This window comes from Empidonax traillii, unplaced genomic scaffold (genome assembly GCF_003031625.1).
Source record: "Empidonax traillii isolate 1590-97213 ecotype Southwest subspecies unplaced genomic scaffold, ASM303162v1 scaffold15:size5535645, whole genome shotgun sequence".
NCBI lineage: Eukaryota > Metazoa > Chordata > Aves > Passeriformes > Tyrannidae > Empidonax > Empidonax traillii.
In genome coordinates, this window is record NW_020955208.1 from 1225503 (window position 1) to 1253201 (window position 27699).

At 46.1% G+C, this 27699-nt stretch overlaps 3 protein-coding genes across 5 annotated transcripts in view; 1 reads left to right on the plus strand and 2 right to left on the minus strand.

The window, feature by feature from the left end:
* GPBP1L1 (GC-rich promoter binding protein 1 like 1) overlaps positions 1–11903 on the minus strand; it is a 29365-nt gene extending 17462 nt beyond the window's left edge. For 2 of the 3 annotated variants that reach the window (XM_027893339.1, XM_027893357.1), the window contains exon 1: positions 11808–11903. The gene's annotated coding sequence lies outside the window, so the exon portion shown is untranslated. The remainder of the gene's footprint in view (positions 1–11807) is intronic. The other variant, XM_027893349.1, reaches the window with a different exon arrangement.
* Positions 11904–12523: 620 nt separating this feature from the next.
* Positions 12524–14706, plus strand: TMEM69 (transmembrane protein 69). Its single transcript, XM_027893380.1, has 3 exons — positions 12524–12612; positions 12964–13026; positions 13654–14706. The coding sequence occupies exons 2-3, from the start codon at positions 12982–12984 to the stop codon at positions 14362–14364; spliced, it is 756 nt and encodes a 251-aa protein (XP_027749181.1). The 5' UTR covers positions 12524–12612; positions 12964–12981; the 3' UTR covers positions 14365–14706.
* Positions 14707–16594: 1888 nt separating this feature from the next.
* Positions 16595–23619, minus strand: IPP (intracisternal A particle-promoted polypeptide). The gene is made up of 8 exons (XM_027893325.1): positions 23306–23619; positions 22791–23222; positions 22326–22481; positions 21409–21576; positions 20471–20608; positions 20035–20157; positions 19190–19410; positions 16595–18391 (listed from the first exon to the last, which is right to left on the minus strand). Exons 1-8 carry the CDS (start codon positions 23607–23609, stop codon positions 18167–18169), a joined length of 1767 nt encoding a protein of 588 aa, XP_027749126.1. The 5' UTR covers positions 23610–23619; the 3' UTR covers positions 16595–18166.
* Positions 23620–27699: the final 4080 nt, after the last annotated feature.

Consider the following 27699-nt stretch of genomic DNA (forward strand, 5'->3'; position numbering starts at 1 on the left):
TTACCACGCCCTTCAGACACAACGTCACCCAAATTGTGTTCAAGATTTGGGACCATGGCCCATTTATCCAGTGGCTAAACTGTACGTTTTTAAACTCTTCTTCCAAATATCTAATCTCGTTTCCTTTTTTTTTTTTTTTTTACTACACAGAACTGAAATGACCTTTGCCAACTACTCAGTTCTTCTCATATGGCATTTACAGTTCAATTGAACTGATCTCTGCTTCACTGTGGAAAACACAAGGACAAAGATCATCAGCAGCCACTCCCAACTCCAGGAAAAAGGAAATAAAAGTGCTTGTCAATGTAAATTTAATTAATTCTCTCTGAATTCAAATTTGAAATATTTCTGGTAATACAAATCAGAAAAAAAAAAAAAAAAGAGAAAATAATACTAATAATAATATTACTAAATGAGATGTTCCCTAAAGGCAAACCTCCTTTCAAAAAAACAACAAAATATGCATTAATGAGCTTTGGTGAAGAAATAAAGGTTATCTGTCAACTATCCCAAAACATTCTTCCACTGATCAAAATGAGTGTTTGGCAAGTAATCGAAGTAAAAAAAACCCCAAAAATTAAACTCTGTATTAACACTTGTGTTCCACTTGTCAAGAGTTCTAATTAACCTTTATAAATAATTTAAATTATCATTTTTTTTTGTGTAGCATTAAAAATGTCTTAACTGTTATTTCACAGCAACCTTTTTTTATAAGATTTTATTGTTCCAAAAGTATGTTTTTCCCTTGGTAAATGCTTAACTTTCAAGACTTAATACCCTTCACTGTGTCATCTTGCATGCAAGTAGAAGTGGCATTTATCACTGAGTCAAACAAAATTGTCAGGTGCTCTTTTACACTGCCAGATTCCATTGTGTATTTGTCTAAACAAATATTAAAAACTGACATGAAAATGGAAGGAACATACAGGCATATTGAATTTAAAGAGGAGACACAGACCGCAGTAAAGAAACATCCAAAGTCTGAGACAAACCCCTGTTTTCTAGTGCACCATCCATAAAGTTCTTCTGCACCTCAGTTAAATGGAGTTGCCCACTTGTTTTCAGTCTCCTGTTAACTTTAATTTCTTCTCCTAACGTAGACCTGATCAGAGTTAATCTCTAAACCAGAGTTCCTAAAGCTTTGATTCTGAAGCTGAGCTTTCCAGATGTACCTGACACAGGAACCAAGGAGGTGGTTCAGTATGTAAACACCTCCATGAGACCAGAGAGATGAGCTAAAGACAAGCAAAGCCACTCAGCTATGAATTACTCACTGGAAACTGGAAACTGTAAAACTCCAACAACGTGTCCAGAGTTCCGATCCCCTGCTGGGCTGGGACAGCTGGCAATACCTGGAACAGGCTTTCCAACCTTTGGCCACATCAGACACATCTTACTGGGTGCTTTTTCTGCTTCACTTTACCCTGCAAACCTCTCCCCAGTTACTGCCTCGAATTGAATTTCCTCTCCCCTGCAACAGCAAATCCCAGAGACTGGAGCCTCTAGTGGAAAACCAGTATAAAAGTAAACTTTTACCCTTCATCACACATTCATCAACCCCGTTAACAGCACATGTAAAAGGTCACCTGTCTATCCCTGCCACAATTTCAGTTCACTGCTTTTCTATCTCTTACTCCAAATAAAACATGCTTACTTAAAAAAAAAAAAAAAAAAAAAAAAGTAGAGATTTGTTTTTCTAACCGGACAAGTCAATTGGGATTTCAGTAATATTCCTAAAGATCTGATGTCAGCTGGGCTGCAAAAGCATTCAGAAAAATTAGTGAACAATTTAATGGACGCAGAAGGCAGAACAGAATTTACTTCCCTCATCAAATTTCTTTCTGTGAAGCTCTATTAAAGTTATTTAATCAAGCAGATATGCCTAAACACACAAAACAGGCCGCTTTCCACTTTGTTACTCTTCAGAGTAGTGTCACTGAAGAGGTGTAAGTTAGTTTATGACACAGAATTCATACCATATGCATTTACTAGAATATAATCTTTTTCTAACAACTTCTGACTCACCCAGCACATTTACAGAAATAGGGAGTCACAGCCTGAAGCCCAACCTGGGAGTCAAAAGCGCTACTGACTTCCTTAAGGATACCAAAAAGCCTCACGTGAAATTCCATCATCCAGTTATCCAGAAAAACAGCCCCAAAAAACCCCAAGAAGATCACTTGGTCTCACTGCTACAACCATTTTATTGAATAAAATAACTGTATTTGGGCACACAGCCTTAAAGATCACTGAGCTCCCAGCGCTCCTCCATGGGCAGGGACACCTTCCACCGGACCAGGGTGCTCAGAGCCCCATCCAGCCTGGCCTGGAACGCTGCCAGGGATGGGACACCCCCAGCTTCTCTGGGCAACCTGTGCCAGTAAATTAGATTTATAATGTGATTATAAATCTCGCTTCAACACTGTGAGGCCTTACTATGAAAGACACGACTGTTGAACCAGTTATGCTGCAGTCGTCATAACAACTGGTGAGCCGCGTCTTCCCAAGGTGAGCTCGTTTATTTGCAGTTCACCGACAGAAAGTATCTACAAAACAAACTTCTTGTCACTTTGCTTTCACTTCCATGAATACAATTGTCTAGACACACCTTCAGCCTGTCTACAGGACTGAAAAACAGCCACCTTTGGAGAGGACAAATGTAGATGTTCCGGCCTGGCACGTAGGACTGGTAGTGCTCCCACACCTGAGGTATCAGGAACCAGAATAACTAAATCTCAGATGTGCCATCAGAACTTGTTCCTTCCAGCATATCACACAACTACCCCTCCAAAAGGGTTACCTGAAGGTAAAGGACAGTCCTAATAGTTAAAAACACTGTAGAAAACATTGTTTAAATGGTATCCGGCTGCTGAAAAAAACCCCCAGCATCTAAAAATGCAGAGCTTCACTCACACCAGGTTTTCCAGAATTACAGAAATATGAGCCCATTTTAGAACACTTAATGATGGATTAAAATGTTAATTGTGTACTAAACCAGAATCTTCCCAGAGAGAGATATTAAAAGTTTTAGTAAAAAGCAGCCTTTACTGAAAGATTAACACCTTGTTTTTCAAGTTTAAAGCAAATGAATCTGTCTTGCAGAATCATCACAACTGTTTCGTGTTCTAGAAACAATACTGCAAATCTGTATTTTCCCAGATGAAAACATGCCAGAAGCTTGGCCATACAAAAGTCCTTCCAGAGTAACAGGCAAGGGGGTGGGGAAAACCATGTTGTACATACCTGACCAAACCAGCTGACTAATTTAAATGAACTGGAAATAGGTTAAGAAAGGTCCACACGGACACATCTGTGTCCTAACCCCCTTTTCTCTACTGACAGTCCTCTCACTGACATCTCACACAGCTCTGCTTCACAAACAAACTGTCCCTTTTACCTACTTACTTTCCACTTCTCCAAGGTCACGCTGACCGAATCCTACCTCCTTCCAAACTTCTGGACAAAAACATGCTCCCACACACCCACGGACTGTCCAAAGCCTTCACAGCCTGGTCCTGTAAACACACACTGAGATCCAGAGTGCAGTGGGTAAGGAGATGATTTTTTTTTTCTTTTTTAACAGCAATCAAGGACACCAGGGCAGACAAGAGTAACAACCAAATCACAGAGAAAAGTGAATTCTAGGACTGTGACGTAGGAAAGATTCTACATCAAGCAAGAAAACAACACTGGCGAAAACATCATCTTTAGAAATGCTACTGACTGACTGATACCTGCCCTCCAAGCCTCAGCTGACCCAAGTTTCTGCCAGCCAGGTTACCACATCACCACTGGGCCAACAGCCCTGAGGAAACCACAGAAAGCAAAGCCAGCAAGCTTGTCTCTGGAAGCAAGTTGAATTTAACTCCCAAACCCAAAGCACGTTTTGGAAAAGGCCATCAAGGGAACCTGCACAGAGGCCTGGGTAAGATGATAAGCCTTTGGGCCTCAGCCAGCAAGTGTGACACACCACAAACGAACCGCGTTCCAGTGGGTTTTGGAGAGTTTACTCATCCAAGTATCAAGAGTACCAAGATGAGGTCATTTTAAATGTGTAAAATCTAAAAGGCTCAACTCCTCAAAAGCAGAGACAGAACAGAGAGAGCACAGACTTTATAGATATTGTGCTTCCCAATGATTATTCCCGGATGTTTCACAGTGTGCAGCTGCTGGCAATGCTGTTGTCCCTTACACCTCTCTCCTGTACCTCTCAGAATTCCACTTCCCTCCAGTGACCCTTCAACTGTCTTTAGTGCTGTTAATGTTACAGAACTGCAGTATTTACCTGAAAATTTACCTGCTCTGCCCTACTGCAGGGAGAAAGGTTCTGGGGATTGTACACACCTCTCTCAAACAAGTGTATCTATTGAAACTGCTGATTCAAAAGGAGGAAGCACATTTTAAATAGCATTAGGCTTTAAATGTGAACAATCTTCTAAACTTCCAAACAGCTTTAGCACTTAAATAAAAGGTATTTTAAATCTGGAGAAGGTATTCTGATCATTTTAATTAAATCCAAAGGTCTTTTTAGCTCCTGAAGGGAACATCTATTTTGTTGTGCACTTTGATTTACAGACCTTTTGCAAGTATCTGAAGTCGAGATAAGGCTCTGTTCTGTCTGAAAACCTTGGAAAGCACAACCCCTTGTCATGGTTGCCTCTAAAGGTGCTACTCTTCTCCCCAAAACCTCATGACAGATTGGGAGAAACAGCAGTGAAGAGCCCATCTGCACGGTCTGCCCCAAAGCCCAAAGGAACCAAGTCGCTTCTGCTGCTCAGTGGCACACACCAGGATAATGCTCCTCCTCATCAGGAAAGAATTGCAAATATGTAATTACTGGCTTACCCCTGCTGCATGCTGCATACCTCCTGCCTACCTGTCTTCCAGAGGTGGGGACAGAGCCTAAGCAGAAGTGGAGCAAGAAGTTCTCCAGAACCTTAAAAAAATAATGGGATGGGTATTTCCCACGAAGGGTATTTTATAACCCAGTATTTTACCAGGGTTATTATTGCTACTATAGCACATTTAAATTTAAATACATCCCATTTGGAGTGGAGAAAAACCTATTTCCTTTGGAAAAGAGAATCAAATGCAACCAGATTATTTATCAAATGTTTGTGTCAAGGCAAGACAGACTATAGATCAAGTAGGGGGAATTACAGATCTGCAATCCAGATGAAGGATAAGCGAGAAGGTATTTACAGAGAGGAAGGAGAATCAAAAGTCAACAAAACAAACAGAGGACAGGTAGAAATAAGAGACCGTTCTCCAGTACTGTCGTAATTCTTCCCCTCTATACCATTACCTGAGTCCTACAAGATCAGGAGCACAAAGTGGGAAGGGAGGTACATTCCAGTTATTGGTACTTCCCCCTCAAGACAACACACCCAGAACTGAAGGACAACTCCTACCCTCTCTGCCCCTCCCTGCATTTGGATTATTTCCCAACCCTTTTACATCAGGACAATATGATCAAACTCCACATTTATTTCTCTGTGACTAGGACTTGACAAAGACATGTTCAGTCAGCACTTTTCAGCATGTGTACAACACCTGCACTACAGTTTGTAAGGTTTACACTGTTTGCAATGGTTTTTAATCCACTAGTTTAACATTTTCAGCACTTTCTCTGACTGAGAAATTATTAACAAACTTCAATGCAGAAAAGTTACTGAAGACAATTCAGTTTAAAACAACTATACATATAAAATAAATTGAAAAAATAATATATATTCCACTTGTTTGGTCTTGGCTTAAAAAAAAAAAAAGGGGGGGGGGGGCAAAGAGATCCCTAATCCTAATTAGTGATCTAATGATTTGCTGCAGCTGGGAAATACATCCTCTTTGCATGTTCACAGTGTTTTGCTGGAGGTCTCTCTGTGATCTAGTCTGTGAAACTCCTAGGGATAAAATCAAGCAATAATAAAGTTATGGACAAGGTGTTGTCCAGCTGGTTTGAGCTTTGTCTTTAGATCTTGCAGAGAATTATTTTGCTGCTCTTCTGCAGGTACACCGTGCAGGCCAGGAGTTAATGTCATTCTTCTATCCTAGTGTCCTACAATAAACTAGAGGAAAACCAGGAGAACATCTGTGTGGGGAAAAAAAAAAAAAAATCTTCAGAGCCTACATAATTAATTCCTTTTTCCTGAGGTTTAAAAGAATTTAGCTCTACCCTCTTCCTTTAGATGCCTTTGAAATCAACTGAGTAATGCTCCCCTTCACCAATCTGTATAGTGATCTTCAGGCTACAGAGGTCCGAAAATTAATCCTAAAATGTCTCCAAAAGTACTAGAAAAATGAGTTTGTGATCAGCAGACTGGAGTTCATTATGAAACTACACATAACTCCACTGTAATACTTTTCTGGTAGCTGTAAATCAAACCAGATTAGCATAACCAGCATTTGCCAGCATATCCCTACAACCTGTTTTGGTTATTCTTACAACCTGGAAGTCTGTCCCCACATCTGGTGCCTCACCTAAACACATTCTGCTGCAATTTCAACCCCTAACTACTTGTTTTACTCCTGATGGATATGGTAAACTGACTGAACTCTCCTTGCAGATACTTTTTAAGACATCTTTCCTCCAGCCCAATAGTTCAGTATTCCCTGACTGAAAGGCAGGGAATTTTTTTCCCTTTTTCTTTTTTTCCTGGGGAAGTCCCATAGACCACCCTGTATCCCAGCACTGTTTGGCAGGAGAAAAGGGATGTATTATCATATTCTGGGATCAAATATAGTCACAGTTTACAAAAAAAACACAAAACCAACAAAACAAACAACCCACCCTCAGCCAGTCAAATTTTACTGTTGAAGTTCCAAGCTTTTAAGTTCAAAGCACCAGTGGTGAAGAAAATGACGTGACCCACCTGCCAAGTGTGACAGCTTGCAGGCAGAGACAGGATGTCAGAGCTGCCTCCCAGTTACACCTGCAGGTAACTTTTTTAGTCTGCTTTATATATCACCTGCTGATGGCTGATGAAACACATTGTACAAAACCATTCTACAGAGAAATAATCCATTTTTTTTCCCCAGTCCTTACTCGGGGTTTGGCTCTTTCACAGACATTGTTATTTTCTTGACAGCTCTTGTTACACAGCCATAACTCTCCCAAGTGTGACAGTGTCCCAAACTCAACCAGGTAATTACTGCAGACCTACCACTCCTCAGCAGAATGGAGAAACTGCTCCATTACCTAATTTAAAATCCTGCTGTATGTTCCAATGAATTTTCATGACAGTGATGCTGCTGACTCACGATAATTTAGGAACCACTACAGCCCCCAGATACTCCCCCACAGAAGTGCTGCCCAGGCAGCTGCTACTTGTCTGCGTAGGCATTGTACCAAAACACAGTAATTTGAACCCATCTACACCAAAATGGCTGAAACCAATCCTATTGATTTCAGACCATTTACTGAATTTGTCAAGATCTGTGTGTTCAGTAAGAACGTTATTTCAACACAGAGAAGTGAAACTACCAAAAAGTGCCTGATCCAGGACAGGCTCCCCGACGTGAACACAGCCCAGTCCTGCCTTTTTCTAGATGTTGTGAGGGAAAGTGCACCTCAACTCCTCAGCATTCTGGAACTTCTGCCATCCCCACAGGCTCTCAGCTCCCTAAACACTGTAGGACACATTCCATAAGGCCCAGTCAACCCAAAGACACGAAAGTTGTCATTAATGTGTTTCTCTACTTTTAACTGGAGTTCAAAGTAGAGGAAAGAGAGTTTTCCCAAACCAACAGGCAAGATCATAACACGTTCAACATTTTCAGGATGAGAGTTCCTTGCTGAGTTTTTTTTTTTCTAAGATTAACATCAAAGGTCTTTTCAGTCCATCTCACGTGAGCTCTGATTAATCCCTTGATGATGGATGACGCATTGTAACACAATGGCAAAACACTCCCCTCTGCTGAAAGGCTGGAGGCCTGTTGTAATCTTTGCCATACAAACCCACAGCACCTTTGTGAACACCAACAATTTCTGTGCCCAGAATGACACCATGTACCTCCCTGGCAGACTCAGTCCTTTATTTACAAGTTAGTTGTTTCTTCACAAACTGAACATGACAAAATTCCAGGAGTGACGCTCATTGCCACGTGCTCTGGATGTTGTAACTACGCCATGGGGGTCACACAGATATCCAGAAAAGGCCATTCCTGCCATCCTAAACTTCTTTCCCCACTGTCCTCTTGGCCCTTACTATGCTAGACACTGATAGTCTACCTGAACCTAGAGCTGACATTGGAAATAAACTGCTCCAAGGGAAATGAAATTAAAAATCTTAATTTCTTTCTGTACTGGAAAAAAAGTGGATGCCTAAAAGCAGGGACATGTATTTAGACAACATTACACCCACCCACCCACCCCTTTCCTTAAGAGTCACCATCATCACACCATGAGGCTGTGATGCTCCTTGCAGGGTGGAGGATAAAACTGTGTAAAACACTGAACTGGAAGCGATCACAAGATTCAAGGACAAAAAAGCCCAACCAAACCAACACCGGCATTTTTGCTGGAATGACTGTGAATCCCAGACCTTCAGTAAGTCCTGGTGAACTCTCTGGTGTACAACAGTCCCCAGGGCACAAGGTCACAGACTGCAAAATATTTCTTCCTGAGCATCATTTATTGCAGAAAACCTCAGTTATGTTTGGCTGCACCGGTTCAAAGGATTTTTGTTAAGCCAGACCTTGGAAGTGCAACTATTTCAGATTAGTCATTTTATGGAACTGCACACACTGACACTGCAAAACTGTTTTGCTGTTTAAATACAGCATAAAGAGTGAAAATCCTTCTCCCCACGCTGCTGTAGGCCAGAGAGAAGGCAGGAACTGAAACAGCTAAGCACACTTTAATCAAGAATTTCCAGTATGGAGTGATACAGCCTGATCACTAATATCTATGATTAATTAAGCCAATATGCTTCCCTCCCCACTCACTGTCATGTTCACAGCCCTAGAACTCTGAGGTCTGCACAGTGTTTGCACACACATCCACGGGGCGGTGGACACTTAGCCACTATCAATCTCTACCTAAATCCCCTCCCAAAAATGTAAATTTATCTTCTGACCATACAGTAACTCCTTAAAGGTTTGGCACATTTTCACAGGAACATATTAAGTTACAGCACCACAAGTTAAACAACATCCTGGCATCGGTGGAGTATTCTGAGCAGGACCACGTTTCTGTCAACTTTCCCTGCTTTTCATCAAATCTGAGGAGCAAAGAGCACACGCACTTCAGCCACTCTTGCTGAAACCAAAGCCACGTGATTTAGTTGGCATCCCGGTGGCTACAATAAGTGACAGTAAAACGTCTGCTTCCATCGCTGAGTTTGCAGAACAAAAACTAAAACCCCTCCCGCCCTCTACAAAAAAAAAAAAAATCCTAAACAAACTTCCTTGTGCACACACCGACCTCACCGACTGCAAAATTCAGGAACTGTGACCTTTCCCTGGATAAGCTGGAGCAAGGGCCACCCCCACTCTGTGTTTGTACAAAGCCACGAGGAAAACCTGTGTCCGTGTGAGCAGAGCCAGCACTCCAGCGGAGAGAGAGGTGCTTCGTGTTTTCAGCTCTGCTGAACGCTCAGCCCCGTTCCCACCTCTTCGTACAGACAAACAAACAAAGCACGCCCTGCACTGCACTTCACAACCCAGTCAGTTCAGCAGTTACACAACTAACTTCAAACAACTCGTAACACTGACTTTAAAAAAAAAAAAAAAAAAAAAGAGGCAATTTTAACTCCCGAGCCAATGGTTTTAGCTCACTCTGTAAAGGCAAGGAGAACATTATCTGAGACCTCACACTCCTGAAGAAATTCACAGATCCAACCACAGCGTTTTGCAGTATTAAAAATAAGTATCTCACACCCCTTGAAATGCTGTTTACACTTCATGAAAAATGCTAGTGCATATTATTTTTTCTCTGGTGACTTAATTTCCTAATTTAAAACAGGAATCTCAAGAGGCAGTAACACCACGTGTACACAAACAGTCCCAACTGTGGGACAAGGTGACCATACCCTGCAAATATTCCCAAAGTAAAAGTATTTTTCCTAACATTCAGAAAGTGTGCATTTCCATTTGATTTGTTGTGTTTCACATCTGCGTTCTGCTCCTCGTATTTCTGAGACACCCTCAGAAAAAAAATAGGACTTGCTTTCTTTTAAAATGCCATCTGTTCCCTGCATATTTTCCCTTTAGGTCCTCCTATGATATCTGCAATGGAAACTTCTGTGTCATATAGGATTAAGGCTATAAAACAGATGAATATAAAATGCAGAGGCTGCACTTTGCTACTAATAGCTGTTAAAAAAAAAAAAAGAGAGAGAGAAAAGAAAGATAGGGAAGTATCACCTGAAGCCTTCCTATTCTAAAGACAAAAACTCAAAACTTCAAAAAAGTTCTTCTTAAGAGACTTTTCTCTAGAAATGATGGGAAAGAATGCAAAAGCAAAAGCTGCTCCTCTTAAATCTGGGGAATTTTATTTCTTCCTACCACTGCTCTACACCTGTTTCCTTCCTGAGTCAGAGTCTGGAAGTTTGAAATACCGGTCTCCAAATGGATAAGCAAAGGGAACCTTTCGCTGAAATACCAGCCGCAGTCATTCATGAAAGCAACATTTGCATAAGCTTTTTTTTCATAACACCTAACATTTTTTATAGAAGCAATGTCAGCTCCACAGTAAACTCAGCCTTGATGGCTCCTCAATTATCTCAGCTTTTATCTCATCTCCATTCCCCCCCGTTGCTGTTTCCACACTTTGCTCAGGCACTCGCAACGTTTCAGAATATTATCAACATTACTAACACTTGTGTCACTCACACCTCGGGGGCGGGGAAAGGCAGGCTGACCTACCTGGTCATGTTAATAAAAAAAGATTTTTGAGCAACCCTCTTAAACCATTCCATCATTACTTATAAGGAATTAAATAGCGACCGTTCCCCTAAAGCTGTTTAAAAACTCCAAAACTTGTGCAGACACCCCCTGACTGTTCTAAAATCGTTCCAAAACAGCTCGTTACTAAATCCAAAGTCTCAAATTCTGACCCAGTCCATCCACGGCCGTTTATGCCAAACCACGCCAAAAAACTCAGGCCAACGGGGCACAAAACACACCGGGACGCGCAGGAATAACTTCCACGCCGGGAAGAGCCACCTCACGCTCGGGCCGGGCGCTGTTTCCCTGCGAACGGACAGCAAGGGGGCACCTGACAAGTTTCCCAGCGCGGCTGGGGCAGCGGGCAGGGCGAGCCGGGCCCCGGCCGCCCGCGGCACACGTGTCACTGCCGGCCCCGACCGCCCCTTCCCGCCGGGGGAGCAGGGAAGCGCGGCCCGGGAGGAGCCGAGGGGAAGCGGCCGGGCTGGTTTCGTTTCCAGCCGGCAGCGAGGTCGCCCCTGCCCGGCCCCCCCCCACCCCGGCACTCACCCCCCGCCCGGGCCCGCCCCGCTCCCGGCCGACCCCATGACAGGAGCTGAGCCCCGGCAGTGTCAGCGCCGCGAACTTCCCGGCTCAGCAAAGAAACAATACCCCGCGGAGCCCCGGCCTCCCCCCGCCCGGCCCGGCCTGGCCCTGCCCGCGGGGCCCCCGCGCTGCCCCCGCCGGGACCCGCCGCGGCCGCGGGACCGAGCGCGGGGGGGGGGGGGGGGGGAAACCCGGCCTGGCGGGAGGCCGCTCCCGGGCCGCGCCGAGTCCGCGGCGGCCGCGGGGGGCGGCGGGGAGGACGGCGGGGCGGCGGGGGCCGGGTGAATGCGCGGGGGGCGCGGGGGGCGCGGCGGGGGCGGCGCGGGGGCCGCACTCACCGGGCGGGCCCTGGCGCGGCTCCGGCGGCCCCACAACCATAACAAAGCTCTGCCCAAAATGGCCGCCCGGCCCTGCCCGGCCGGGGGCCGGAGGGGGCGGGGCCGGCGCGCGCGCGGGGCGGGGCCGAGCACGCGGAAGGGACACGCCCCCCGCCCGGCTTCCCCTCGCCCGCCCCCGCCCCGCGCCCCGCGCCCCCCGCCCCGCCAATCACAGCCCGCGCCGCGCGCCGCCCTCGCCGCAGCCTGGCGGAAGTCGCCGCAGACTACGAGTTCCAGAAGGCCTCGCGCCCCCTCGCCCTGCAGAACGGCCGGGCGGAAGCCGCGGGGCACGCTGGGACCTGTAGTCCGCTTGTGGGAGGTTGGCCCGCTGCGGAGATGCCGGAGCTTAGAAAGGAGGAGCGGCCGCGCCGCCTCGCAACTCCACGGGCGGCAGAGGCCCCTGTCGCTCCTCTACCAGACCGACCGCGGCCCTCGGGCTGAGAGTGAGCGGCGCTGCTGCCTTCGGCTCGGGTTGGCCTTTCCTCGGCCAGGCGGAACGCGATGGGCCGCTCCCGTTGCCGCCCGGAGCGGTAGCGCTGAGCGCCGGGCGCCGCCGGAGCGCTTCCTGGGGCACCGGAAGCCGCCTCAGGGAGCGCGGGCGGGGCGGCGGCGGCGCCCGGGAGTCCTGCCCGGTGCCCGTGGGCGGCGGGGCCGCTTCTCCCTCTGGGGTGTGAAAGTTCTCCTGTCCGCCTTCCCTCTGTGACCTTTGGCCGCGCGGAGCTGCCGTCCTTCCCCGGAGCAGCAGGATTGGGAACTGCCTTCCGTGGTGAGTGTCATCCTCCGGCAGGGAGCTTACCTGTAGCCTGGGAGGGGATCGCCTTTCCACTCTGTAGTGGCCCAGTACGGATTGAGTACATGTATTATATATATTATAGCTTATTTTAGAGGAGCAGGGAAGTGAAGGCAGCAATAAATTGCAGGGCAGAAACTAATAAATCAATAAGGAAGAGGTGTTATGTGCCAATGAGGTGGAGTTCCAGGAGAAATGATAATATATATATATATTTCTTTAAATATACACCTGACCCTGTGAGCATCTGATAAGTGTAGACTTTGGACATAAGAAACTCACCTGTTCAGCAGCTTCAGACCTTGTCCTCACTTTTTCTGGTTTTAGGACGTCGGTGAAACAAATATGTTTCCTCTCATACAACGGTGCTGCTTCTACACATCTTTCAGAGTAAGTTACTTAAGCTTTTCTTTTGCTGTCTGTTTTTATTTAGAAGTAAAATAGCAAAGTATATAAACTGCAGCTTTGAAAAAAAAAAAAAAAGTGGCTTTCAGTTAGAGTAGCCACACCTTTATCACTCAGCTTTTCTGGGAGAGCTCCTGCTTTCTCCAGCACTTTTAGACAAAGCTGTTTCTTTCATAAAATTATATTTTATTGTCTCAAGGTGTTTTTTCCTCTCACTTTTTGATAGAGCAGCGAGGGAGAGTAGTTTGTTGCTGGGGTGACCTTGTCCTGCTTGTGCAGGAAAGTATTTTACATTTTGTTCTGAAAGGGACTGGTGTATCTTCAAAGTGCCTAAAGAATGCAGGTGTGGGGGGAAGGATGGGTGGGTGTACAAACCTTTTGCGGTGAGTAGAGGTTTTCTTGCTCACTCTGGAGAGCCCAGTTGCTCTTCATCAGCTGCATGGGGTGCCTTCACCAGTTCAGTTATAAACACCTGAAATCCAAGGGCAAGGACAGCTGTGATGTGACCTGACCTGGAAAACCAGTTGGTACAATATTCCCCAGGTGGCTGAGGTAGCTGCAGGTCTGTAAGCCTGCACTGTGTGGTGCTCAGGACAAGTTTTGTGCTTGCAGCTCCAGAAGTTAACGGGTCCCAGGCTGCTGCTCTGTGCAAAGAATAAAACAACTTGGTCTTCCCTCGGCCTCTGGCTCCAGAGGGATGTGTGTCCTCTCTCGAGACCTCCAAGCCTCAAACCAGTTTATGCCACCCAGCTCCAGGCTCTTCACACCTCTCTGCCCGCCTCCAAGAAGAAAAAACCTCCAGAATCCGAGGCAGAATCCCAAGAAAGCAAGGAATCCCTGAAGGATGCTCCCAAGCCAGCCCTTTACCTGAGCCTGGGGGGACTATTTCCCTTCGTGATGGCACCGCTGGCCATGGCCATGCAGGGCTCCTACTACCCCGAGGTGGCCTTTGCTCAGGTGACGTACGGGGCCGTGACAGCCTCGTTCCTGGGGGGAATGAGATGGGGCTTTGCCCTCCCTGAAGGCAGCCCGGCCAAGCCGGACTGGCTGAACCTGGCGAACGGCATCGTGCCCCCCGTGCTGGCCTGGCAGGCCTTGCTCTTCAAGGATGCCACCCTGGGAGCAGTGATGCTGGTGATGGCCCTGGGGATAGCCCTGCATTATGATGTCGCCCTTCTGCCCCCGTACCCGAGGTGGTTTCGGAGGCTGAGGGTGTGGGGAACGGTGGTGATGGTGTCGTCCCTGCTGGCCACTGCAGCACTGAAGTTCATTTTAGAGGAGCAGAGACTTGAAGGCAGAAATAGCTGGCAGAACACAAACTGATAAATCGATAGGGAAAAGATATTGTCTGCCAGTAAGGTATTTGAGTGGAGTTCCTGGAGAAATAAAGAACTGATTTGTGCTTAAAAGTGATGATGGCAGGGATCAAGATGCTTACTCTCAAAGGAAACTTGATTTTCCTACTGATTTTCTAGCTAGTTTAGGAGGGAAGGATTGCAAATAGCAATGACTTCCAAGGCAAGGCGGAGTCTGTCCTTATCCATAGAACAAGGAATCGCTCTTGAACGACATATTGCTGTCCTAGGAATTTCAAATGGAGATTCAGAATGATGTGGGTATGAATTGCTGTAGGCTGAGTTATTAAAGTATCTGGTTTAACTATAATGTGGGATCATGTTCTTAGGTGAGGAGGACAACTGTGTGGTCATAAACAGCAACAAGGTGAAAGCAGTTTTTAGTTTGGTGTTTAAAGCAGCAGCAGAGAACTGTGCGCAAGCACATCCATGTTCAGTTCCTGTGCTCTGGAACAAGACTCCTTTTTCACCTGAGGATCACAGAATCATTTGGGTTGGAAGGGGTCTTAAAGATCATCTTGTTCCAACCCCCCTGCTCAGAGCTCCATCCAGCCTGAACACTCCAGGGGTGCTGTGTGAGGAAGTGCTCAGTGCAGAGTCAGTAAGAAAGGCCAGGTGAGGTTTGTTTGCAAGGCAAGGCAAGGTCAGCACTCGCCTAAAATGTGTCATTCAGTTGCTCTGCTGGAGTGGGGAAAGCTGAAGGTGGAGCTTTGTGTCTTTGATGAGGCACCAGAGGAGACAGAAGGTCAACTTCCTGCTCAGGCTTACTAAAACAAAAAAGGATATGTGGGCCACCTGCTCCTAGGTTTTGTTTGGAATTAGGGCTGCCCAGCAAAGGAAGCTGCATGCAACACAGCCAGGAAGATCTGCCACACTCCTAAATTAAAGCACTGCGAACTGATGTTGTACAGCAGGACATGAGGACTCCAGTGCTGGCACTAAGGGACTAGTTAAGGGGATTGAAAGTAGTTTGTGTCTTTTCCTTCCTGAGAATCCATATATGTGAGCTCCCAGAACAGGTACAGATGGATTTGTAATCCGCAAACCCTCCACGATGGGCCTGTTACTGAAACCCCTGCAGAAGCAGGTGGCCTTTGTACATCATTCAGCAGAAGTCACAGCCTAAGTTAGGTGGATCCTCTTCTCTGGTCTCAGGTACCTCTGGAAAGCCATGAAATTGTATGTGAACATATTTATTGTAAGCTTTTAACTGGAAGTCTTTAAGTACAGTGTAATATCCGAGAAAGCTGAAAAGTGACATCCACACGTGGTTTTAGGACCAGATGGTCCTCATAGTTGTTAAATCGCTGATCTTCATCGTTCTACACAGAATAAAGCACATATTGTCACTTAGACTTTATCTGTTCACTCTGCGAAGAGCAGAGGTTTGAGAAGCCTGCCTGTCCTGGAGATAGAGGCATCTTGTGTGATATTGCTGAAACAGCAGCTCTGTACACCAGCCTCTCACTGCTGCAACCTGTCAACTTTTGTATGGTAACAGCATCATCCCTCTGAAGCAAAAATATACGTCAGTGCTCTCTGAATATAAAGGAAATAAAATTGAGTTTATGATCTAAAATGTTTCTGTTCTTTCTTACTTACACATCATTGTTTAAGAGGGGTCCAGAGTAGAGCCCTGCCTTTGGCTTGATTCAGTGAAAGAGGTGCTGAGTATCAGAGACCATAATCAATCAGCCACCAAGTTCCATTAAAACATGATGTAATCAGCTACAGAACCTGGAGAAGGTAACTCCACACAGCTGCAGATTCCCTCAAGCTCCGTAAACCAGGAAGTTTATGGGCAGGAATCAGAAGTGAACTCTCAGTTCCCAAACTAATAAAATACAGCTAAGGTAATGTTCCTCCAGTGGTTCCCACAAAAGACCCCGAAATGTGAAGAAGAATGCTCAAGAAATAGTATCTGTAATTTCATCCCACAGAGGGCTGAACAGAGCTGGCAAGACAGCCAGATTCCCAAGAAGTCTGAGTGATTTTACACTGAGAACAGACATATGTGAGTGTTCTACTGCAGAAAGGTGTTACTTGCATCATTCAAGCAGTCACAGTTTATAACCAATCGTTCTCTAATGTGCTACTGGAAAATAGGATTTCCAGTAAAAAGACAGAAGGAGCTATTATATCACAGTGGCAGTGATACAACTCTTTGTAATATGAAAGCAACCCGCTCAAGAGCATTCCACAGTCAGTTCTGAAAACACATTTTATTATGAAAAGCTGTTTAATACAAGCTTATACTTGAAAAAACTAGACATTAATTCAGACATATAAGAAATCCTCTGAAGTAAAAGCACACACAAGATTGTAGAACAATCAGAGAAAGAAACTCTCCATCATGTAGCACGCTTTAGCCCAACCCTATGTCAGATTTTAAAACCTAGACTCTTAAGGTACCTGCAACACTCACCTTGGGGCATTTGATTCCTGTATTAATTTGTTAATTTTACACAGGGGATGTTGACCTACACAGCATGAATGCTCCTTTGTCTACACACTGCAGGCTTCCTGTTTAGTGACATTCCAGTTGCGGTTTTGTGTTCCAGAATAACACTGTCTATCATAAAGTTCAAGCAGCCTCACTTCAGGCTCCTTCCAAATCATCCACAGCTGTGCAGTCACAAGTGTGCAAAAAGCAACTTCAAATTCGTTACTTAAAGGAATCTAGGAAAAACCTCCAAACTCGTAGTAGTATTGTTCTACTGGATGTATCCAGGCTAAATACAAACTCCTCAAGCATCACTGATGGCATCACTTCAATGCTGAGTGCAGCTGATTCTATCACAGAAAGCTTCACTGGCTCAAACTGGGACGAGGCACGAGATGTAGTGAAGGTGAAAGTGCGTGCCTTGTAGAACAGCAAATACTCCAATGCCAAGTCTCAGCATGTGTCACACAGGGTAAAAGCACATTTAACTGTGGGAGAAAAAAAAAATGGGGGCAAAAGGCTCTCCCTAAGTTGTTTTACTAAGAGCAGTCCTAAAGAGAACAGCAAACCTAAGGAACAGCATTTCCATTTAAAATTCACCAGACCTTACACAAAAAGGAGCTCTACTGTCAATGCTGATACCACTGAGAAGAAAAGCCAGTGCTGAAGTGGAATGACATTATCAGAACAGTGAGGATAACCTTCCAAAATAGGAAATTCTCAGCCACTCACCATCCAAGTGAGTGGAGTAGCCAGAAAGTAAATATCCAATTCATATTTAATGTCCAGGAGCAGAAAAGAGGCTCAAATGTGTCAAGGTCTTAAGTAGAGACAAGAAACACCAAGCTTCCCCCATGTTATCTTCTCTTCCTCGTTTTCCACCAGAAAAAGACAGCTAATGCCATCCAAACTGCCCACCTGGTCTTATCTCCAGGTAACTCCTTGCTGTCCATAGCTAACCCCCTTCCAGATTGCAAGGGCAGCTGAAATGCCAGCTTTGGTGCACCTGAGAGAGTTAACAACCCAAATAACGTCTCTAACGTGCTGGAATTACTGCTTCAGATTTTTACAGGGCAAATTCACCGTTTATTTCAGTGAGCCTAATCCAGTTATAAGAGGCATTCCTACTCTTAACAGAATACTTCCCAAGACAGACACTGGATAAGCCAATTTACTTTGAAGGGCTTTTCCTTTTGCTCGGGAAAATCCCTCTGATCTAATTCTCCACTGCAGCTCCTGTGTTAAAAAGAGGTTTCTGGCCAATGGAACCGGAGATCTGAGGAGGCAGATTTTACTCCTTCCTTCAGTGAGTGTCCTTCTCTGTGTTTCACAGCACAGCCACCCCTCCTTCGCAGCGGCTGGTGATCATGTTGGCAATTTCAGTCCAGCTGTCCATATGAGGGTTATAAACTTCAACAGAGTCAGAGGTTACCGGAGCAGCAAAATCAGGGCTGGGAGCTCGGCCTCCCGAGGCATAGAGGAGTCCATTCACAGCCACCACACACACACCAGCTCTTGGGATCTTCATTGGAGCGACTTCAACCCACTTCTCCTAATGACAAAGTGAGAGTCAACAAGCAGTTTTAGGGCAAGCCCCCATTCTAAAAAAATGACTTTTAAAGCTTAAAGACTGAAACAGATCCAAAGAACACTGTGTATGCTCTTCACGGGCTCCAATATGGTATGTGTACAGTATCAAGAGGATTATCAACCTAGGACTGACGACACTTTCACAAGGGGAGTCCAAATCGTGTCAGTCACTAAAGAGAAGATCCCATACTGTCTGTACCCCTCCCTTTCTTCAGTCACTGCAAGATGCAGTCTGTCTCCAAAACAGAGAATGGTACAGCCTGAGGTGGGAAATAAGTAAAACTAGATTGAATTCAAAAGGCAAACAGATTGGCTCACTGGGTTATGTTCTGTTTTTAACAGTAGCTACTCTTCCAAACAGCGTCATAAAAACATAAGCAGTAACAGTCAGGAATAATTTCTTATTTTAGTCATGCTGAAACACCATTTTGATGCAGAAGAAAGATCCTCAACTTTTCAGTGAGTTTTTTCCCTCTATTCAAATTATTGACTTTTCTATTGAAGAGGAGGAATCTATCCTCTCATCTTAACCCTAGCAAGTATTTACCAACCTACAGTATATCTGAGCATGGTTAAACCACAACAACTAGTCAGGATAGACCACCAAAAGCTTTGTTTTACTCAAGATCACCAGCCAGTAGTGAAAAGGAAATGGAACTTCCAGTTTTTCTTTTCAAAGAAAGGAAGCAAGATCCCTCTATAGCATCTTACACAGATCTGATGCAATCTGCATTTATGAAAGGAAGGGACTCTGCCATACCTCTTCAAATGAGTATCTTTCTACACTAGCAAGCGCATCCTGAGATTCATTCCAGCCTCCCACGGCGTAGATACAGTCGTTGAGAGCAGCCACACCAAGATACGCCCTCCGGGTGCCCATGGGAGCGAGCTCAGACCAGCGCTTGGATATCGGGTCGTAGACTTGGACAGAGCGGAGCTCTGCTCCCTCGCTGCTGATGCCACCAACCACGTAAATCAAACCTGCAGGAACAGAATTTCTCCTCTCTCAGGTTTCACAATACAAAGACAGACAGAAAATGACTGTCACAACAAAGGTTTCAGCCTGACGTTAACATGGCTTAACAGTGACAGAAAAACCTCCCTTTGTTCAGTAGCAGAGCACATAAAGCTTTTGCATGAGCAACTTGAGGCTTCAACACTGGAAGCTCTGATGAAAGCAAACATTAATTAAGTGCAGGGGAAGGAATTCAGAAGGTTGCAAATGCTGACCAGGCCTGAATCAAATACTTAAGAGGCACATTTATTTACCAAGTCTTTAGACATGAGTGTCTTAAAATAACCTGTAGCAACTCTTCAGCTTGTCACAAAGAAACACACACAAACCCAAATATGGAAGGTAAATAAAAGCAGTATCAGGAAAAACTGTTTCCATGAGATAAAAGGCAGAAGACAAGAGAGAACTTTACAGTCTTTGAGTTCTGCAGAATTAGAAATATGGTACTAGAAGGACAAACAAGCGAAGCACAAGCACAAGCAACTGACAGCTCAGTACAAGACAATGGAAGAATTCATGACTGAAACATGAAGCTTCAAAATCCAACAGCTGTTGTAACTGTTTATGGATACAAACTTAACAATACACACCTTGCATTTCACAACACCCAAAGCAGTAACGGGGCATAGCCATGCTTCCCACCACATCCCAGCAATTTTCTTCAGGATCAAATCTTTCAATCGTGTTGCCAATTTCTGCTCCTACCCAGCCTCCTGCAAATAACAGCAAACACAGGAAGGAGTTTAAGGGCATGAAGTTGTGTTTTAGCTGCATGTTTGGCATACAGTGCACTGTTCCATGACAAATTCTGAAACCAGCACACAGTCAGTCTACAATGGAAATAACTTATAAACAATAACTAATCCACAAAGATTTGGTATATTGATGCTTATGGACACAGCTGGTTTTCAAAACTTAAGTTTGCGAATTTGCATCACCAAGATGTAGTATTTAAGATCAAATCTGCTTGCGAGTTTCGTGAATCTTTAAAATTAACTCCACCTAGAAAACAAAAAGAGAACTTACCCAAAGCATAGATAGCCCCATAGCAGGTGCACACTCCCAGTGCACAGCGGGGATGGTTCATGGAAGCCACAGTTGTCCACTGCTTGGTAACAGGGTCATAACACTCCGTACAGTCGAAAATCATCGAGTTGTCCTCACCTGCACAGTAAGAGCAAGAACAGAGACAGGGGAAATGTTTTGCAGATATGGAAACATTCTTCAGCTCCTTCCAGGACAGGCAACATTGGAATACAAGGTCTGTCTTTCAGCCAAATGGCCAACGTAGCAAAAGCCTTGTTTATAGCCAGAACTGAATCATCACTAGGAACCGCTTTCATCAACAGCTCCCTGAAACATTACTGAACACATCAGAGGGACGAACAACTACAGTGCTGCACATCTTTTACTCTGCAGCACAACTGCCAGGGTTGTCAGGACCAAAGAATATGTTCTGTGGTGACAAAACAAGTCCACATATGCATTCTTGAGTGATGGGCTGGTAGAGCTACTCATCACATCCTTGTGTGCCAACACACACAACGAGCCTTTCCAGGCATGCACACCACAAGTGGTCTGTCCTGTGCTACTGCCTTTTATGCTATGGGGCTTCTGCCAGACTACAGGTGAGAAAAGAGATTCTATTAGTGGGGGTATGCAAAGCCCTCAGAATAGCCAACATCTCTTAGTGTATCAGCACGTGTCCATATTGTAACCTGTGAGATGCTACACCCTGAGGGGAAAGCTGCTTGGCAAAAACTGGCCAAGACAGGACCCCAAACAGACATTCACAGAGCAGTGATGGCAGAGAACCAAGGCAGAGAACGAACGAACCCCAGTTATACCTAAAAGTTGTATTATCTACTGCTGGGTTCCTCAGAACCACTGACAGGAAGAATAAATAAAAAAAAAATCCCCATCCATGAGTTGTCCAGTGTCCGTGTAACAAAGAAAGCTGTTACCTCCAATGGCATAGACCATTCCTCCCACCACAGCCACCCCCAGCCCGCTCCGGGCCTGGTGCAGAGAGGACACCGTGGTCCAGTAGTGGCTGAAGGTGTCAAATCTCTCCACACAGCTGAGGGCTCTGCTGTCGCTCCAGCGTCCTCCCTGCAGTCGGGTGTACCCACCTGCAAAGTAAGGGGAAAGACCACGGCTGAGTAAGAGCTTCTTGCTCATCCCCATGCTCCTATATCTAAACCACTGGAAAAAAAATTACAGCGACAGCCATTTAGTCCCTTTTAGTAGGAACTGGGGTTTAACAATAGCTTGGTTTTCTTCAGCTCACAAGGAAGACAGGTTGGCTTGAGGGTCGTGGAAATTGTGCTGAGATGACACCATATTGCCACAAATATTAGAATTCATGTTTTCAGTAAAACAGGGAGCAGCCAACTGCCTTTGCTATCCAAGTTGGTGCTACTTCCCCCAAGGTGAAACAAAGGCGTTCCTTTCCAATATAAAGCTCTGCTGAAAACTTGCAATATCAAGTACCCCAATCACATGAACCAAAGTATCCTGGACAGAGAGAACTCCAGCTCTCAGAAGAACAAAGGGTGCAGTGAATTTGCATGTACCATTCCAGCAGAGAACCCTGGGTAAATCCTCTGCTGATTTGCAGCTTTCCACCCAAGGCAAATTACTTTTAGTAGACAGCAAATCTGGGCTTTGAACGCCACGTCATAATGACAAGAAACGTGAACGCTGGACTTCTGTGCAATTCTAAGCAGAAACCAGCTATCATGGTAACTCAGCCGTGATGAAACATTTTGCTATCTTTATATATTTTGATTAAAAAAAAAAAAATCCAGTATCTCTTTAGTACTGTAATATGAGATACTACTTCATTTGCTTTACAAGGTTCAAACAGCCACATTCTAACCTACTGCATAAAGGTACTTCCTGGCTTTCCTCCGGGGACGACCTTTAGAAGCCTGCAGAAAACTGCTGACCTTGTTCTCTTTGGGAGATTTAGAGACTTCACAATATTCTTTCAACAGAGTTTGCAGGGCCACCCGAAGACTGAAATCTGGAATACCTGGAGGAAATAAGCACAATAAAACAGGCACAGTGAAAAGTTAGGGGCAGTAAGCAACTCAGCTGTAGAAAAATTAATAGCTTCTCCTAAAACAGCAGACAAATCAAGGTTGCCTACTTTTATACGGCTTTTTCAAAAGCAAGTTTTTAAAGTAAGCTGTACTTGTTTGTTAAAAAATAGAACTCATTTGCTATAGGTATTTTCACTCATCGTGCTATGAGTGTAAAAAAAAAGTCCATCAAAGCCCAGTAACTCCAAAAAACACATGGCTTCCTCACATGATATCCTTTCTTTCCTTCTTTCACTTACTTTCTATGTACTTTAACAGCCTCTGTGCTGGCAGCAGAGGGAATCGGACAGGCTCCAGAACTTCTACGACGTATTTCTTTCTCTTCCCCACATCCTTCAGAATCCACTGCATGGCCGCTATGAACACCTGGTACTCGTCCTCGATGCTCAGGTCCTCGCTGCGCAGGATCTTCACGAGCTGCTCCTTGGTGAGCGCCAGGAACTCCTCCCCGCCCTGCACCTCCAGGAAGTGCGCGTGGATGTAGCTCTCGGTGAACTCCATCAGGTCGTGACAGGCGATCTGCTCGGAGAACTGGAAGAGGCCGATGCAGTTCAGCGGGTCGATCTGCCCCTTGAGGAACTCGCAGCAGAGCTCCACCACCTCGGTGAGCTGCAGCATGTCGGCGGCCACGATGAGCTCCTGGACGTTGTGCTCCGCGATGCTCACCACCCCTGCGGGCACCAAACCACAGCGGGGCCCCGCTCCAGCCTGCGGCCGCCGGGCGCCCGCCCCGAGCCCCCGCCACAGCCCTCACCTGTGTAGATGAAGTCGAGCAGCGTGTGGAAGGTGCCCGCCTCCACGCCCGCGATCCGCACCACGTCCCGCCCGGACTCCTTCATGCCGCCCGCGAACAGCGCCGCGAAGTAGGGGCTGCTGGCCGCCAGCACCAGGCGGTGCACGGCGAACGCCTCCGGGCCCACCTCCAGCCGCACGTCGCAGAAGCACTGTCCGGCGCGCAGCCGGTTGATCTGGGCCAGGAGGAGGCGGGCGTGGCGCTCGGAGCTGGAGCAGGAGCCGGGGCTGGGGCCGCCCTTGCTCGCCGCGGCGCTCGCCGCCATCGCGGAGCTTCTGCTGCTGCTGCTGCTGCTGCTGCTGCTGCGGCCGCACCGGCACCTCCCGCCCGGCCCCGGCCCCGCGCACGCGCCTGCGCCGCCCGCGCGGGCGCGTGCGCGCGGGGGTCGCGCGCCCCGCTGAGGCGGCTCGGCCTGGGCATGGCGGGCTCGTTGTGTTGCTGAGGGTGCTCTCTGTTGCTGAGGGCTCCCTGTGCTGAGCACACACCTCTCATCCGCTCCTCGTAAGGCGTTTTTTCCAGACCTCTTTTACGAGCCTTGTTGCCCTTCGCCGGACGCGCTCAGCGTCCTTTCTAAAATGAGGAGCCCTTATGCTCCCACACGGGCGCACCTCCGGCCGCCCTGTGCTCGCTGCCTGCTCCGCGGGGAGCTTGCTTGTTGTTAAAACTGGTCCCCCGATGGGTAATTTACTTACTCACTCTCTTCATAATTTCTGTCCCTCAGTCCTATTCCCCTCAGTCGTGCTCTTGCAAACTGGATCCCAACCCACCTCGATCTGTGCCTGTGAGGGACAAACCTGGCAGTGTTGGGGAGAAACCACATTTGTGCCTGTCTAGGGAACCCCAGAGATGGGATGTGGGGGCATTGCCTGTCCTTAGCTCAGGGCTGTGGCACCAGAGATAGCGCTGACAGGGGGTGAGCATCACATACTGAGTTAAACGCGTGTGGTCACTGCGTCAGGCAGAGCTGGCATCAATTCTGAGAGAAAAACGTCCCTCCTGAGTTTTCCACGACCGTTCCAGGAGCGTGACAAGCAGATCCAGCCCAGCATCCCCTTTCTTCAAAGTGTCATGCCATTTCTGGGCCTTCCTCTTCATTCCAGCACAGATGTTTCATCAGTGTCCTGTAGCAGCACCTTGTGGGTCACTGAAGTCAGGGCTGACCCTGAGGCAGAGCTTGCTTCCATCTCAGTCTGTATAATTCCCTGAGTCACTGCATGCCTGAGCACTGACAGAGGATGAGCATCACATACTGAGTTAAACGCACGCGGTCACTGGGTCTGGCAGAGCTGGCACCGATTCTGAGAGAAAAGCATCCCTCCTGAGTTTTCCACGACTGTTCCAGGAGCGTGACATCCAGCCAAAGCAAAAAGCAATCAGAGAGCCGCTTGGAACGCTTCCATATCTATTTACTGTGAGGCTGGGAAAGAAAAACATGTCTGCTCAGAGTTACAATGGTCACAGCCCCTCAGGCTTTTCTCATGATTCTGGGTTTCATTGTAATAACTTTAAAATGTACTTCTGGAAGGAACTTGAATTGTGATACCCTCTGGGGCCTGTTGGTTTCTCTGTTCATCAGCATTACATTCTAATTACATTTCAAGTTGTTCTTAAAAAATTATCCATAAAAAAACATAGATATGGATGGAACAAGGTTTCTGCAAGCACACATAGTTGGATGCATGCTGATATAACTCAGTACAAATTTTAAGCTCGGCTAATAAATGCATTGAAGCTTTTTTTCTTTCTTTGACACATCAGTAAAAGAAACCAAACCCCTCTCGCGCTGACATTTTATTCATCGGAAGTGGCCTGTGAATAAAAGGCTTAGAATTCTCCTAAATGCCAGTGGCTTGCTCGCTGGCTGATGTCAGCTGTTGGACTCCCGGCCAGCACTAGGATTTCACACCATTGCACCAAATTTATGGACGCAAAACAGCGTTGCTGAGATGGCTAATTTTGCCCCAAAGGACTGTGCTGTGTTAATGTGGTTGGATGGTTCCATCCCCAGGGAAGGGCACTGCTTTCAGAAGGCGTCTTCTGTGACCAGACAGGAGCTGTACTGGATGGGGCTAATGCTCCCTTATACTGTTGTGCATCTCCCAAAACACACAGTAGATTTTCAGGAACCAAACAAGCTATTCAGGCTTTCTCTTGAAAAATTCCTATCCCGCAGAGACCCGTGGCTGCTCTGGTTTCACTGGCTGAAGACTTCTCAGGAAAACCCTTCCAGACGCCTCGGATGATCTGTGGAGTCGAGGGAGATGCCTTGCTGCCTTTCCCGAATCCTGCAGGTGCCGCTGTTACTGCAGGGTAATGTATTGGAACATTCGCAAAAGCGGGACCGCAGGATGATGTATTAGAACATTACCAAAAACGTGAGGTTGAAAGCCGTTGGATGTGTGGGTGCTGAACCCCTCCTCCGTTACAGCGAGATCTTTGTTAGATCCAAGTTTTTTTTTTTTTTTTTTTTTTTTTTTTTTTTTTTTTTTTTTTTTTTTGTTTTTTTTTTTATGAACTCCATGCAGATGGAGAGCTTTTAGTCTCAAAAAAACCCCCCACACCGGCAAACCTACCACCGAAAAAAAACACCCCAACTACACACTCACAGGCAGGCTGTGAGTGCAACATGGGGGGCAGAAGAGGGTTCCAGAAGATACTTGTAAGGTATTCCTGGAAGAAAACATTGGTTACCCCATTATCACCCCAATGGTAATAATAATGACTAGTTATTGTGTTGTCTACCCAGCCGAAAGCCTTTAATGAGCTACAGGCACTAGATTCTAATTAGATACCCGCATAAACCTGTTATCAGCTTACATTTTCACGTGATACAAAAGCTTTAGTGGATAAAGAAGCTTCCCTTCAGGATCTGAAGGTTTCCAATCTCTGTGGGTCACAGTGTGCTTCCCAGTGAGGTAACACATTTCCCAAGCCATGTGTGAAAACACTCTCTCTTGGCAGGTTTGGGCCAGGCCCAAGAGCTTTTACCTTCATTCCTGTGAGGGTTAATGAATCTTGATGAATATGTGTGTAGACTAAAGGTCTGAACTGGAATTGACCTAGAGATGGAGAGCAGGAGGGGTCCCCAAAGTTAATCTTTCTGCACAGGCAGCCCCAGAGTGTATGGCTTGTGAGGAAACATTTAAGTTTTCACACTATCAGCAAGGTGGTGATGGATCTGTACATTTTTCAGCTGAACTGTTAATGGCTTGGGAAACTGCAAAGCTCACTGCCATGCTGAATGCCTCTCCTCTCCCTCTCATCCTTAGAAACCTTTGTGAACTCTTTTGTCTGTTTTGGAAATTGTAATTAAGGTTTTATATTACTTCCACTATAACATGGCTTCGGGTAATGGTGGCATTCGGGTGACAGCCATCAGAGCTGCCAGTCTGGAACAGGTTTAGCATTCTTGGAGTGGCTATTGAGAAACTCTCCTGAGTGTCCACATCTCACCCGAAGTGCTGAGGCACGGGCTGTGTCCAGCTGAGGGGGGTGTTGCCCTCCAAAGACCAGCCACGTGGCAGCAGCAAAAGTGGGGAACACATCTGAGCCATTCCTTCAGAGGGAATGCGCCATTTCCAGTGAGTAACACACAGATAATGCCTTGTGATCTCAGGAGCACCGGCAATATTTCGGTGCTGCGTGCTCCAGGCTTCACCTTCCCAGTAGCATTAGGTGGAAAGGTGATTGGTGTGTGATAAAAAGTAATAAAATGAGGAAAAAGCTTTTTCAGTCCCAGAGTATGCCCTGAGGATGAAAGGATCCTGTCATCTGACCTACTTGTTTGGAGAGGTTTGTGTTCTGGGTACACTTACCTAGCAGGAAGTTTGGAGGAATTCCAGTTAAACTGGGAATGTTGTGCAACATGCAGGGCTGCAGTTCCCCACCACTTAGAAGATTCTTGTGTTTAAGCCACAGATCTGGAGCAATTCCAGGCAATTTGATTTAAAGTAAACATCCTGGATGCAATGTGTCAGATACTAGCACAATATTGTTTCAGTCTTTCTCATTTCTCCTGTGGGAATAATCATTCCATGAAGAAGGAAAGTGATCTAATGAGAGAATTAACTCAAGAGCTTGAACACTGAATTAATCACATCTGTCTGAGAGGGGAACCGAGGCAAACTCCACAGAGAGCTCACTGCATTTCCAAGGAAGGAGGCCAAAATAATACTAAAACTCGGATAGCAGACCAAAACAGAGGCAGGAGAGATGGGTTTTAGTAGCTAAAGGGAATCAAAACCTCCCTTTAGCAGAAGAGAGACTTTCCCCCCTCATTTCTCTGCGAAGATAAATCTCAGTAGTAGGAGGAGATTGCTGCAAATTCTTCTTGGAGATGTTGAAAGCTGCCAGAT

Coding starts and splice junctions, on each gene's coding strand:
- IPP (XM_027893325.1), bottom strand. CDS start 23,609: ATGGCGGCGAGCGCCGCGGCGAGCAAGGGCGGCCCCAGCCCCGGCTCC. Junction 22,482..22,790: donor GCTGTTAAAGTACATAGAAA/GTAAGTGAAAGA, acceptor TATTTCCTCCAG/GTATTCCAGATTTCAGTCTT. Junction 21,577..22,325: donor GAAGTACCTTTATGCAGTAG/GTTAGAATGTGG, acceptor CTTACTTTGCAG/GTGGGTACACCCGACTGCAG.
- TMEM69 (XM_027893380.1), top strand. CDS start 12,982: ATGTTTCCTCTCATACAACGGTGCTGCTTCTACACATCTTTCAGA. Junction 13,027..13,653: donor GCTTCTACACATCTTTCAGA/GTAAGTTACTTA, acceptor TTGTGCTTGCAG/CTCCAGAAGTTAACGGGTCC.